Here is a 14,247-nt window from a genome sequence, read left to right as displayed (position 1 = left end):
TTCTACTTTGTAGACCACCAAATGTTGAAGAACATGATCAAAATTGCGATTGTTAATTGTTGGAAGACATTGACATATTTTTTAAAACATTGATTTGATGATAGTGCGAAGAGAAAATGGTTCAAGTAAGAGCAAGAGGAAATGAACATGCAACAAAGTACGCTAGCAGCAATTAAACTAAAGCACACACTCGAAAGTGCTTCATTCGAAAGGATCATGCTCCCTAATTGTTGATAGCATTGCTACGTGCTGGCATTCAATTAGTCATGCTGGCACGTCACTCGGGTCATCGGTGATCTTCGGTTGTAAAAACTTGATCTTTAGGGGCATGTCTCAGCAACGCAAAACGAGAGTTTCGTTCGTTATTGGACGTGATCAAACATCTCACGGGCAAAACATAAACTACTCGACCCGACCCAAATATGAGAAGTTCCAATTTCGTTCTCGTATTGTCTGACATATTTGTCTCACACATTGAAGCAGGAAATTAGAGAAGCCAATCGGCACCGTCCACGTCATTCTTTAAAACCCAATAAACCTCATCCGATCCATCCACTCCCAAAGCTTGAAGCCGTTTTCGGCCCTGGATCTTCCGGCAGCCATTTCCGAAGCTCTGAACTTCCCACTTTTCCCCTCACAATGACACAGTCTCTGCAACTTTTCACCTCCGCCACCCGCTCTCCCGGCATTTCTCTCTCCAAACACTCCCTCTCAAAACCCTCTCCGTCCACCGCCGCTTTCCGCTTCCCTCTCTCCTTCACAAAATCGTCGATCAGAGCCTCTTCCTCTCCGGATTCCAACCCTCTGTCATCTGCTTTCACTTCCCAAGTCTTGGTTTCTGAAAATGGCTCCACCGTCGGAGGTGGAGCTGTGTCCTCTTCTGTTACTAGGGAGTTTGTGCCTGTTATGTCTGATTCCACCGCGATTGAGGTCGATACTGTGACGGAGGCTGAATTGAAGGAGAATGGCTTCAGGAGCACCAGGAGGACGAAGCTCGTGTGCACCATTGGCCCTGTTACCTGCGGATTCGAGCAGCTCGAGGCGCTCGCTGTTGGCGGGATGAATGTCGCAAGGATCAATATGTGCCATGGGACTCGAGACTGGCATCGGATGGTAATTGAACGCGTGCGGAGGCTCAATGAGGAGAAGGGCTATGCGGTCGCTATCATGATGGATACTGAAGGGAGTGAAATTCACATGGGTGATCTTGGTGGAGCTTCTTCGGCTAAAGCTGAAGTGAGTTCTTCAGTTCTTTATCGTTTTTCATCTTATTGTGTGATAATCAGTTGAATTCATTCTAATTTTTGCCCAAGATTAAAAACATTCCGACTGCATTTGAATACTAGGATTTGTCTAGCTTACCTAACAGGCGATCATGATTATGTTGTTGATTCAGAAGCTGAGAAACGTTTAGATTTCAAGTTTCTTCTGCCTGGAACTCTAAAATCCACTAAAGCTATTACACATTTTATGTTTTGAAACTAAGATGGGTCCTTTCATCATATAGTGTGTGTTGCGAACTTGTGTCGAGGCTTCTAAATATACTTTTATCATAAGCTACCCACCACTTGCCGAAATTGTTCTCTTTAGGTTTTTCCTTTTGAATTTCCCCTCAAGGTTTTTTAAAACACCTCTGCTATGTAGATGCATAGTCTAGCCTTACTCCGACCAATGCCTGGCTTTGAAAGAGGTGAATTGGGGGGTCCCACATCGATTGGAGAAGAGAATGAGTGCCTGCAAGGACATGGGCCCCGAAAGGGGTGGATTGTGAGACCTCACATCGATTGGAGAGAGTAACGAATGTCAGCAAGAACGCTAGGTCCTGCAGGGGGTGGATTGTGAGATCCCACATCGGTTGGGAGGAGAACGAAACATTCTTTATAAGAATGTGAAAACCTCTTCCTAGCAAAAACACATTTTAAAACCTTGAGGAAAGCCCGGAAGGAAAGCTAAAAAAAAGACAAAAGCTACTGTGAACTAAAAATCTTCTTAGAAGTTGTACTTACGAATTAGCTTACTTCTTCTGTTCCCAAGTAATTATCCGCATGTTTAACTGCTTGCTCTTTTCTATGTAGGATGGTGAAATCTGGACATTCAGTGTCAGAGCTTTTGATTCAACACTCCCAGAACGCACTATTAATGTTAACTATGAAGGGTTTGCAGAAGGTTACTGGTTCTATCCTAAATCTAAAGTTCTCTCTGGCTTTTACTGAATGCATGCACTATCTAATATAGCCCCAGAATTGGATGTATGTGCGTTCATTATTGTAGTAAGTTCCATGATATTGGTATCAATCTTGAATTATCATTGATATTGTGTAGATGTGAGAGTGGGTGATGACCTCCTTGTTGATGGTGGAATGGTGAGGTTTGAGGTGATAGAAAAGATCGGTCCTGATGTTAAGTGCCTGTGTACCGACCCGGGATTGTTGTTGCCACGGGCTAATTTGACGTTTTGGAGGGATGGACATCTAGTTCGAGAACGTAATGCCATGCTCCCTACAATTTCTTCTAAGGTAGGCGCCTCCCTCTTCCTTAAACTGTCTCCATATATTTGAGGTTAACCTTTTGTGCAACCTAATAGTGCAAATTGGCCTGATACAATGAGTTATTTCCAGTCTAATGCGAGTTTTATGAATCCAGGATTGGTTGGATATTGATTTTGGGATTGCTGAAGGTGTTGATTTTCTTGCCATATCGTTTGTGAAGTCAGCTGAAGTGATTAAACATCTCAAAAGCTATATTGCTGCACGTTCTCGTGGCAGGTAGGCATAATTGTGGGGGTGTGCTGATTGCTTCTTTTAGTCCATTTGGGTCTGAAGCAATGGACTTAGTCCATCAGGTTGATATTGTTTTTTTTGGGCTTTTTCCTTCGAACTTCTCCGCAAGATTTTTAAAATGCATCTGCTAGGAAGAGATGTGTGGGATCTCACAATTGCTGACCAATGTAGGAATAAAAAAAATGCTTCGTTCTCCTCTCTAACCAATGTGGGATCGCACAATCTACCCCCTTTGAGGCCCAGCGTCCTCGCTGACGCTTGTTTCCTTCTCTAATCAATGTGAGACTCCCCAATCCACCCCCTTCGAGACCTAGCGTCTTTGCTGGCACACCGCCTCGTGTCCATTTCCCCTTCGAGGCCCAGCCTTCTCGCTGGCACATCACCCAGTGTCTTGCTCTGGTACCATTTGTAATGGCGCAAGCCCACCACTAGCAGATGTTGTTCTCCTTGGGCTTTCCCTTTTGAGCTTCCCTTCAAGGTTTTTAAAACGTATTTGCTAGGGAGAGGTTTCCACATCCTTATAAATAATTCTCCGTTCAATTCCCAACCAATGTGGGGTCTCACGATCCACTCCCTTTCAAGACTCAGTGTCCTCGCTGGCACTCGTTCCTTTCTCTAATCGATGTGGTACTCCCCAATCCACCCCTATTCGGGGCTCAGCGTCCTTGCTAACACACTGCCTCATGTCCACCCCCCTTCGAGGCTCAGCCTCCTCGTTGGCATATTGCTCGGTGTCCGACTTTGATACCATTTGTAACGGCCCAAGCACACCACTAACAGATATTGTCCTCTTTGGGCTTTCCCTTTCGGACTTCCCCTCAAAAATTTTAAAACGTGTCTGCTAGGGAGAGGTTTCCACACATTTGTAAAGAATGTTTCGTTCTTCTCCCTAATCGATGTGGGATCTCACACTCATGGTTGGTTCTCACGGATTTAGTGGACCATATATATCTTAACTATGTGTTAGTATATGGGCGCCTTCTAAATAATTTTTCGTTTTTAAATTCGATATGCAGTGACATTTCCATCATTGCGAAGATAGAGAGTCTGGACTCATTGAATAACCTGGAAGAAATTATTGTAGCATCAGATGGTGCCATGGTAGCTAGAGGAGATTTAGGAGCACAAATACCACTGGAACAGGTGCCATCAGTCCAGCAAAAGGTCGTCCAACTATGCAGGCAGTTAAATAAACCAGTTATTGTTGCTTCACAGCTGCTGGAGTCGATGATCGAATATCCTACACCCACCAGAGCGGAAGTTGCTGATATTTCCGAGGCGGTTAGGCAGCGATCAGATGCTCTAATGCTTTCTGGTGAGTCCGCCATGGGCCAGTACCCTGACAAGGCATTAGCTGTTCTGAGAAATGTCAGCTTAAGAATTGAGAAATGGTGGAGGGAAGAGAAACGCCATGAACCTATGGAACTCCCTGAAGTTGGATCTTCATCCTCAGACAGCATCTTAGAAGAGATCTGCAATTCCGCTGCTAAAATGGGTAAGCTTTATCATATCCTCCAACTATACTATAGTTTAGATCTATGCTAGATCTATGCTGCTTTAGTATTGTAATAGCTCAAGTCCACCACTAGCCGATATTGTTCTCTTTGAGTTTTTCCTTTCAGGTTTTCCCTCAAGGTGTTTAAAATCTAGAGAGGGGTTTACGCACCCTTATCAAGAATGCTTTGTTCTCCTCCCCAACTGATGTGGGAACTCACAATCCACCGCCTTTGGGGTCTAGTGTCACAGTCAAACGGTGATTGTGACACCCAACATCCTTGCTGGCACTCGTTTCTCTTCTCCAATTGATGTGGGACCTTCCAATCCACTTCCTTCGGGGCCCAGCGTTCTTGCTGGTACACCGGCTCGTGTCCACCCCCTTCTGGGGCTCAGCCTCTTCGCTGGCACATCACCTGGTGTTTGGCTCTGATACCATTTGTAACCGCTCAAATCCACCGGTAGTAAATAGTCTTATTTGAGCTTCCTCTTTTGGGCTTCCTCTCAAGGTTTTTAAAACGCCTCTGCTAGAGAGAGGTTTTCATACCTTTGTAAAGAATGTTCCGTTCTCCTCTCCTCCCCAACTAATGGGATCTCACAACTATAGTTTAAATCTATGCTTTGGTACAATGAAGAACACAAATACTACCTCACATCATTTCACAATTCCAGCATAGAACATGGCTTCTTGAGTAGGCGTTCTTCATATGCTTCTATCATCTATCCCTTACTTCCTTATAATGCTGCTCCTGTTGCTTATTCCTGTGTAGCCAATAATTTGGAGGTGGATGCAATTTTCGTCTACACAAAGACAGGCCACATGGCATCTCTCCTGTCCCGATGTCGACCTGATTGCCCGATCTTTGCATTTACAGAAACGACATCAGTGAGGAGACGTCTTAACCTGCAATGGGGTTTGATACCCTTCCGGATGAGCTTCTCAGACGACATGGAAAACAACCTCAACAAAATATTTTTGCTACTCAAAGCCAGAAACTTGATCAAATCAGGTGACCTTGTCATTGCTGTCTCAGACATGTTGCAGTCTATCCAAGTTATGAATATTCCATAAGAAATAAGGTGGCTCTCTATGTTTCTGCTGATGTTTTCATTCCTTTGAACTCTTTAACTTGAACAAAGCTTCAGGATCTGTTATTTAGTTGCTAGGAAACCTATGGGAACTCTGATTCACTTGCTTTATTTCTTTTTGTTCTCTAACATCTTTGTGGCTATCAGATTAGTAATGTATGAACAAAAATGCTCAAACCAAGAATCGCCCGGACAGCACCCGGTCGTAGTTGGTGATCCGAGCTGTTTTTCTCTTGAAGATGAAGTTTACCCTCCATCATCTACTGACCGACCTTGACCCCTGATATTTTAAGATCATATCAAGTATTCAAATTGTATCGTGAAAGAGAAACTAATGACCATGCAATAATGACATTTGTATTTAGTTTAAAATTTTAAAAAAGAAAAAAAAAATGTTGGAATAAATATTTAAATGTGAGAGAAAAGAAATAGATATATATTAAAATTTAAATAGAAATAAAGAGTAATAAATAAATAAATAATTTTTTTTAAAAAAAGAAAATTTAATTTTTTTTAGGGGGGAAAAATATTGTTAAAATAATTTATATAACTAATTAAAATTGTATATATTTTTAATTATTTGAGGAAATTGAAATTACTTTATTAACATTCTAAATGACATCTTCAAATTAATTTATAATTAATTTTCTAAATTTAAATTTAAAACAATAATTCAACGTTATTATTTTCTCTCCAATTCTAAACCTTTATGTCTTCATCAATCACCATCCCTTATTTTTATTTCTAAATAATTCATAGAAAATGTTAAATTGTGTCCCACCCTCTACCTAAGAAAACATTATCTTATCTTTTTACGAGATAATATCTATATTTATAATATAAGAGTATCGAGTACGCCTCTACTTAGATATTATGTATTTATTCAGCGTCACACTAATATAATACATGTTATTAATACTTAGATATAGAAGTACTATAAACTTATTGGAGAGGGAAACAGAACATTCCTTATAAGAATGTGAAAATCTTTCCTTAGTAGACACGTTTTAAAACTGTGAGGCTGACAACAATACGTAATGGGTCAAAGCGAACTAGCGGTGGGCTTGTACTGTTACAAATGAAATCAGAGCCAGACACCGGGTAGTATGCCAGTGAGGACACTAAGTTTCAAGGGGGATGGATTGTGAGATCCCACATCGATTGGAGAGAGGAACGAAACTTGTATAAGGGTGTGGAAACATCTCCATAGTAGTTGCGTTTTAAAACATAAGAGTTCAAAATGGTGATGTTTGATAATATAATTGATAGGTAGTCGTTATGCTACGGCTACCTATATTATATAGGTATTGACTAAATTTTAATAACTTATAAACGAGAAATAATTTGGGGATGATGTTTATTTATTAACGTTGAAATTCAAAACCCTAATGATCTCATTGGTAAGACTATATGAAAGAAGCTTTAAAAATAATTTAGAATATAATAATATTTGATTAAGGTTAATTAATTAGGTTTCCCTAGGTAGGTCATCAAAATAGGTCATTTGATAGGGATGACATCTTCAAAACCCTAATTTTTTTTTTTTTTAAATAAAAATAAAAATAAAAATAGTGTTATGTTCATCAACTTCATTACGATGATTGGTGGATTAGTTTGGAATCCTCATGTGTTTGGTCGGATTTTAGGGTAAGTTTTCAGTCCTTTTCTTGTTCTTGTTCTTGTCTTTATTTGAACAATTTTGAAACGACAAAAGAATTCCAAAAACCAAATGACAAAACCCAAAATAGTACTATAATAATTTTTTGGTTGATTTACATAAAACCCACAAACATTTTAGTAATAAAATTAGAAAATTAGACTTACCGTGAGACGTTATAGACCGTTTTAGAGCGGAACCCATATGGAAGCTGGTGGGTATGTGATGGGTATGTGGCATCTAAGTAAAGGAGAAGTATATGACAACGATCTCCAGACACTAACATGGGTCGTTTTCGTATGTTTTGTTCTCACTAACATGATCTCGAAGAAAATTACACTGAAGTCACCTAATCTAAAAATGTTCTCAAACTAAACACGGTTCAAACCAAACACATTTTCTAAGAAAATTACTAGGAAGTCATCTAACGTGAAATTGTTCTAAAAGAAACATGTTTTTATCCTTACTAACATGCTTTGGAGGAAAATTACTAGGAGGTCACCTAACCTAAAATTGTTCCAAACAAAACATGTTTTGTCCTTTATCCTAGGAAAATTTCTAGGAGGTCAACTAACTTAAAATTGTTCCAAAGAAAACATGTTTTGTCCTCGCTAACATGTTTTTTTTGGCAAATCACTAAGAGGTCACCTGATGTAAAATTGTTTCAGACCAAACACGCTTAACTTTGGGGTTTTATGATTGAGCTACCGAAATAGAAAGTTCACCTGGTTATAAACAGTAACTATCAATTCTTTTAAATATCACTATTGTTTGGATATAGTATCGGTTCATTCATATATCATTCATTTACTCGAGTGTCACATGCCCAGTAGCTTCCATCTTGGTTTGTGCTTGAACCACGTCCTACGAGTAGAGGTCCCATTCCAATATCATCTGTAACGCGCCATGTACGAGAATATCATAGTCATAAAAAGAAATCACATTTATTAACGTATTAGACGAATGTGAAGATTTTTTTTAATGCGACAAAAGATAAGATTTGACCCCTCATCTACCCCTTCAGAAAAATTGTGGATGAACATCCATTGTATCAAACATTCACTCCCTCAAACCAACTTCAATTGTGATGGAAAATGACATTTTTGGCCTTTCTCATTTTTAATTTTTTTTATTGGCCAAAGTCTTGAATTTTAGGGTATTTCACGACGTTATATTTCCATCGAAAATTTTATATATTCGTGCGTTCAACATCAACATAAGAAATAAAAAGTTTTATTAATACCTTTGAACTTCAAAAATACCTTTATCACCCGTGCCACGTTTTAAAAATACACAAACTTTCAAAAGTCGCATTACAAAATAGATGATCTATGATGTTCCAGTACATAGTTTTCGTTCATGTATTGACGGGTTAAGAGTGTTAATGCTACTTTTAAAATTTCATGAGTATTTTTTAAACATAGTACTGACCTGTACATTTTTGAAATTTTTAAAAAGTTGAAAGTTATTAATAAAACTTTTTAAAGTTGAAGGGTATTTTTGAAATACTATTTTTCTTAATAAAATCGTACTTAAGGCTCGAAACGCTAGAAATATTTCTTAAAGTAGAGCGTGCACCTTGTCGTTAGCATACCAAAAGTTGATACATTTGTAAACATAAAGACAATTGAGTTTCATATAAATTAGGTTTTAAAAGTTTGGGAATGATGAGGTTAATTAAGATAAAAAATTTAATCAATAAATTCAACTAAGTATCATTAAAAAAGATGAAACAAACGTATTAGTGAAGCTTTTCTTATTTTATCATCCATAATCATTAGCTTAATCCCTCTTTCACTTTTAATCATCAACACAATATTCAATTATTTCAAATCCCTTTTGTATTAATTAATTTCGGGTTCAATTCAGCCCTATTGTTATTCAGATGTGGTATCTGTTTATTTGTATTTCTCTTTTTTGCCCGAGCGTCACGAAATGTAACAAAAAAAAAAAAAGACCCTGAACTTTAAGTTGCATCGTTTGGATCATAAACGTTCAATTCTATCAAATTGAATACTACTCGAGCTCCAATTTGTTGATCGAAATTTGAGCTTGAAGAGGGAGATTCTATACAGATCTATAGATCTCGATAGCATCAAAGCAAGACTCCATCCAAATCTGTCGGTCATCACCTTGACTCGATTGGGAGAGAACATAGGATTAGGGTTTGGTCCGCCTGAATATAATTCGTATATGTGATATCTCACATCGATTGGAGAGGGGGAACAAAACATTCTTTATAATGACATGTAAACTTCTCTCTAGTAGACGCGTTTTAAAAATCTTAAGGAAAAACTCACAAATGTATAACTCCCGAGGAATTTCAATTGCGCTTATATTCATCACTGTAGGAATTGGGTTCAAGCTTTCTCCAGCCCCTTCTCATCTATGGACTCCTGACGTATATAAAGGAGTTGCAGTTCATTCGATAAATTCTTACCTCTCTATCGATCTCTGAGATGTTTAGATTTTTCAAAGCTTCATGGACGTGCAAAAGAGAAATACTATCCCCACTCGGACCAAGACATAACTACTTTTACTTGCTTAAATAACAATTAAGGTGAAGCAGAGTCAGGAACAACGAATCTCTTTATGATAAACAGATTCATTTTGCAAGTTCGTTATTACAGGTAGTTCCTACAAAGGATCGGACTGATTTCATTTGATTCTTCTTTTTCGTCAGTAAAGACTCCAGATTAATTTGACGGAACCCCTGGACTATTACTTCTGAACCTGATTGAACAAGGTAATAAAGAGAAAGACGAAACATTAAACCTGGACTGATTGGACTCGGTAAAGCTGCTTCGGAAGGTAGGAATGACGTTCTTTCTTTTTCTATTTCCTCTTTCATTTTCTTGTGAGATTACCTCATCCCGTCCTTTCTGTAGGAAAAGAAAAGTCAAAATAGGAGAATATCTGCTAGCAGTGGGCTTGAAATGTTACCGTATCTCCTTCCTTCACGGTGTACGTATATATTTGTTCACAAAATTAAAACAAAAAAAAAAAAAAAAAAAAAAAAGTAAACTATTGACTCAATTATGGTTGTCCCAATGAAACTTTCTTTAATTGTACTCTCTTTTTCTTAAACATTATGTCTTATAATTACACCTAATTGTCTCCCAATTATACCCCTCAAGAACCTATATATATATATATATATATATATATATATATATATATATATATATATATATATATAAGTATTTTTGTTTAATTATATACAATTTTTAAAGAAAAACTAAGAATCATAATGATTATCCAACAAAACATATTTGTTATTTTCTTCATTAAAATCAACGACTAATTGACAGATAATCTTTATCTAAACAAAACGAATAATTACATTTGAAAAAAATAATAAAAAAGCAGAATTTTGTCCCCTTTAATGGAACCTCCTTGATTATGTCTCCATTTTATAGCATTTTAGTACCATTTTTAATCATAATTATTTTTGTTCTCTATTGTATACCTTGAGTGTATTGTATTTTTTTTTTTTTAGAAATCTCATTTTGAAACCGATATTTAGTCGGTTAATACCTCGAGAAACTATTGAAACATTAATTGAGTTCTGTTATGTGATGGGTTGTCTGAATGGTTTGTATCAATCGAGTAGGCCTCGATCCCAACTTCAAAAGAGTTAGTTTTCATTCGAATAAAGTTTGATTAAGGTTGGTCTAGTGGGTTGAGTTGATCCGGTCGTGAGTCTTAGGGCCAACCTTATGGGTCAACCTCCGTGGCCTATCTGTGTTGGCTAGAAGATTCAAGGGTCAACCTCTCGTGGCCAATCGTCTGGGTTAGTTTTTGGGGTAAAATTCTTTAGAATGTATGAGTTTTTCGCTTGACTCGTTGATCCACTCGTTCAAATTTGAATTTGGATTTTTTTTTTTTTTCAAAATGTAGGGACACAATTTACTATTTATTTGTTTGTTTATTATTATCGTTATTATTTTACTTAGAATATGTATTTTTTTTAAAGCTAAATGAAAATATGTGACATTCGAGTAAATGACAGGTACAAGAATGAATCGATATCATATTTGAATGAGAGTCATTTCGAGAATAGAATGATGGATCAATTATAAGAACTTCATGATTAAGTGTACTTTGGTTGAAGTAATTTTTTATTGGGTGACCTCTTGAGAGTATACGGGAAAGAGTCGTGTTAGTATGAGAGGATAGTCTTCACTCTTAAAAATGAGGAACTTAGGTGACGTGACCATGCCGTAGGGGATGCAGGAGGCTTGTGGAGATAGTCTACTCTTAAGAAATGAGGAACGTAGAGTGACGTGATCATATCGTAAGGGATGCAGGAGAATGTAGAGGTTATCAGAGGTACTATTTAATAAGTTTTGACAAATTAGAAAAAAAAAATTGAAAATTGAAAATTTTAGAATTATTAAAAAGTTAATAAAGAAATAATCTTGTGGAATTCGTGTATTTTATCCCATATTTACAGTAACGTACTGACCAATCGTACTGAGTGACTGCACATTAATAATACGCATCCCCATTACTTTGTTTGGACTTTCATGAGATTTACTATTTTGCCACGAGTGATTATGATGGCTTTTCCAGATTCCCGGGATATAAAGGTCATCTAACAGTCCCACACAACTTAAGGGGGGTATTAACGTAAATTCGTTATAATTGACTCACCATGAATCAGAGCTCGCCACGTTGCCTCCCTCGGGATAATATCTTCATCCACCACGTCATTAACTCAATTATCAAATATGAATATAACCCATGCCATGTAGTTAATGACGTGTCTAAACGGTCCAAGTCAGCAATCTGCATTTGCTATAAAGAAGTCCAGCCCCAATTTTGCCCACTCCACACTCGAGAGCCACAAAAATCCCTGCTAATTTCTCTATCTTCATCATCATCTTCTTCATCTTCACCGGCGACGACCATCGGGCCGGTGAAATGAATATTCCGGTAACCGACTCTTCCGAATCTGCACACACTCTTCGAATCTCCGATCATCGCCGTCATGTGTTTCACGAAAAGCTCTGATCCGAAATCCAAATTTCTCGCTCGCTTAGTCACGAAGTTATCCGCTCCAGCTCCATGGAAATTCGGGGAAAGGTATCCATTTCTAGCCTCCTTAGGTGAAATTTTTGGTATATTCTGACTTCTCGGGAGGTTTTTTGTCTGTAATTTTCAATATGAGGAGAGTGGTTGGTGGAGAGGAATGAATTTTGAAGAACTGCAGGCATTGATTTCTGGATTTTAATTTCTCTGATTGTTCATTAATTTTGTGTAATCTTTCGTTTTCCCTTTCCTATCTTCATTTCTGAATGGAGGATGAATGTATTAAGAGGAAAACTAGACGCATCTACTTCGATTTTGTTCACTCAGAGCCTGTGAGTTAATTATGAATCGGTGTTTATTAATTGGTTCTGAGAATGGAGCAGAGATGACGAGGGTGCGTAATTAATTACTGATTACTGCATCAAACAGAGAGCTTGAGGGTTTTAGGGTTCAGATTAAGCTTAAAAACCCCCTCATTTAGACTATTCATGTTCTAAGTACCTGTTTGAATCTGTTCTTGTTGTCTTCAGATGAAGATTCAACCCATTGATATCGATACTCCTACTGGAAGAGTTGCCATTCGTGCTGATCCGGGCAAACAGGTGCTGAAATCGCGTCTCAGAAAGCTATTTGACCGTCCCCCTAATGTTCTGAAGAATTCTTCTGCGGAGAAGCCGATTGCCGCTGGGGAAGCTGCTCAGTTCATCATCAACAAAGATGGAGGCTCTGAGTTCGAGCCAAGTTCCATTTGTTTGGCTAAAATGGTGCAGAGTTTCATAGAGGAGAGTAATGAAAAGCAGTTGTCGGTGGCGACTGCTGTGAAAAATGGTCGCAACCGCTGCAATTGCTTCAACGGGAACAATAATGACAGCTCCGATGATGAGTCCGATGACTTCGGCGGTGGTTTTGGTGAATCTGTACCAATCGGATCATCTGGTGCCGATGTTTCCGACTTGCTCAAGGTAAATGCCGCTTCCATTTTTCTCCGGAAATTTAGTTCTCCGCTTCTGAAACTGAAATTGATCGTACTCCATTTTTTGGGAATCAGAGTCTGATTCTTTCCGCTAGCGTAGCCGAGAGAAACCTCTTAGCCGACACCGCGAAGATCTTTGAGAAGAACAACAAGATTCACAAGAAGAAAGACGATTTGAGAAAAGTTGTCACAGATGGCCTTTCTTCTCTAGGTTACGATTCTTCAATCTGTAAATCAAAATGGGACAAATTCCCTTCACATCCTGCAGGTAATCCATTGCGCTTCTCTAAGAACAAAAACAAAAAACAAAATCAAAACAAAAAACATAGAAACACCTGCATTAGATTCGAATTAATCTGAAAATTCTGCCTGTAGGGGAATATGAATACATCGATGTGATAGTGGAGGGGGAGAGATTGCTGATCGACATAGATTTCAGATCGGAGTTTGAAATCGCTCGTTCAACCGGAATGTACAAGGCGATCCTCCAATTACTTCCAAATATCTTCGTCGGCAAACCGGATCGTCTAGGTCAAATCGTCTCGATCGTATCGGAGGCTGCGAGACAAAGCTTGAAAAAGAAGGGGATGCACTTTCCGCCATGGAGGAAAGCCGAATACATGAGAGCCAAATGGCTTTCCCCTCACATCAGATCCAAACCTCCGATTCCATCGCAAAAAGTAATCGAAAACTCTAACAACGAGCAATCGCCGACAGAAACGGATTGCGGAGACTTCGAAATGATATTCGGCGACGAAACGACAACATCACCTCCTGAGAGTGAATCGATCGCTTCATCATCTCCTCCGCAGAAAGGTTTCAATGACGGCGAGAAGGCTGCAGTGGCAGTGACGGCCTGGCAACCTCCGGCGATCAAACCGAAGAGTCTCGATAGAGGAGCTAAGATCGTTACGGGATTAGCATCAATCCTGAAAGAGAATCCGTAAAAATTTTGGGGTTTTTTTTTTCTTTTTTTCTTTTTTGAAATATCATAAAAAAAAAAAATAATTATGTGGGGGTAAATAGTAAATATCCGGAAATGTATGGGCTTTTGTTTAATTGAGAAAAAAAAAAGAAAAAAAAAGAAAATGAAAGGAAAATCCTTCCGGTTTTTTGATTGTAGGGATATTCTAGTCTGTAATGGGCAGCAAATTTGGCTTACCCAATCTTTTTGTAAAAATAAATTAGAAAAAAATCAAATATTACCAAATTTAACCCTA

At 38.2% G+C, this 14,247-nt stretch overlaps 2 protein-coding genes across 2 annotated transcripts; both read left to right on the top strand.

Moving 5' to 3' along the window:
* Positions 1 to 544: 544 nt before the first annotated feature.
* Positions 545 to 5,601, top strand: PKP-ALPHA (Pyruvate kinase family protein). Its single transcript, XM_023692896.2, has 6 exons — positions 545 to 1,236; positions 2,076 to 2,166; positions 2,323 to 2,516; positions 2,644 to 2,765; positions 3,797 to 4,275; positions 5,045 to 5,601. The coding sequence occupies exons 1-6, from the start codon at positions 640 to 642 to the stop codon at positions 5,344 to 5,346; spliced, it is 1,785 nt and encodes a 594-aa protein (XP_023548664.2). The 5' UTR covers positions 545 to 639; the 3' UTR covers positions 5,347 to 5,601.
* A 6,288-nt stretch (positions 5,602 to 11,889) lies between these two features.
* LOC111807255 (uncharacterized) lies at positions 11,890 to 14,247 on the top strand. Its single transcript, XM_023692900.2, has 4 exons — positions 11,890 to 12,108; positions 12,585 to 13,016; positions 13,103 to 13,295; positions 13,403 to 14,247. Exons 1-4 carry the CDS (start codon positions 12,091 to 12,093, stop codon positions 13,972 to 13,974), a joined length of 1,215 nt encoding a protein of 404 aa, XP_023548668.2. The 5' UTR covers positions 11,890 to 12,090; the 3' UTR covers positions 13,975 to 14,247.

The sequence above is a fragment of the Cucurbita pepo genome, chromosome 12 (genome assembly GCF_057944985.1).
Source record: "Cucurbita pepo subsp. pepo isolate OVF chromosome 12, ASM5794498v1, whole genome shotgun sequence".
NCBI lineage: Eukaryota > Viridiplantae > Streptophyta > Magnoliopsida > Cucurbitales > Cucurbitaceae > Cucurbita > Cucurbita pepo.
The sequence above is the reverse complement of the archived record's forward strand: the minus strand, read 5'-3'. Positions and strand labels throughout refer to the sequence as shown.

Bases quoted from the DNA above. Each gene is read 5' to 3' on its own strand.
- LOC111807255 (XM_023692900.2), top strand. The intron at 13,017-13,102 runs GTAAATGCCGCT...TTTGGGAATCAG, and splicing joins ATGTTTCCGACTTGCTCAAG to AGTCTGATTCTTTCCGCTAG. The intron at 13,296-13,402 runs GTAATCCATTGC...TTCTGCCTGTAG, and splicing joins ATTCCCTTCACATCCTGCAG to GGGAATATGAATACATCGAT.
- PKP-ALPHA (XM_023692896.2), top strand. From the start codon at position 640: ATGACACAGTCTCTGCAACTTTTCACCTCCGCCACCCGCTCTCCCGGC. The intron at 1,237-2,075 runs GTGAGTTCTTCA...TTTTCTATGTAG, and splicing joins CTTCTTCGGCTAAAGCTGAA to GATGGTGAAATCTGGACATT. The intron at 2,167-2,322 runs GTTACTGGTTCT...GATATTGTGTAG, and splicing joins CTATGAAGGGTTTGCAGAAG to ATGTGAGAGTGGGTGATGAC.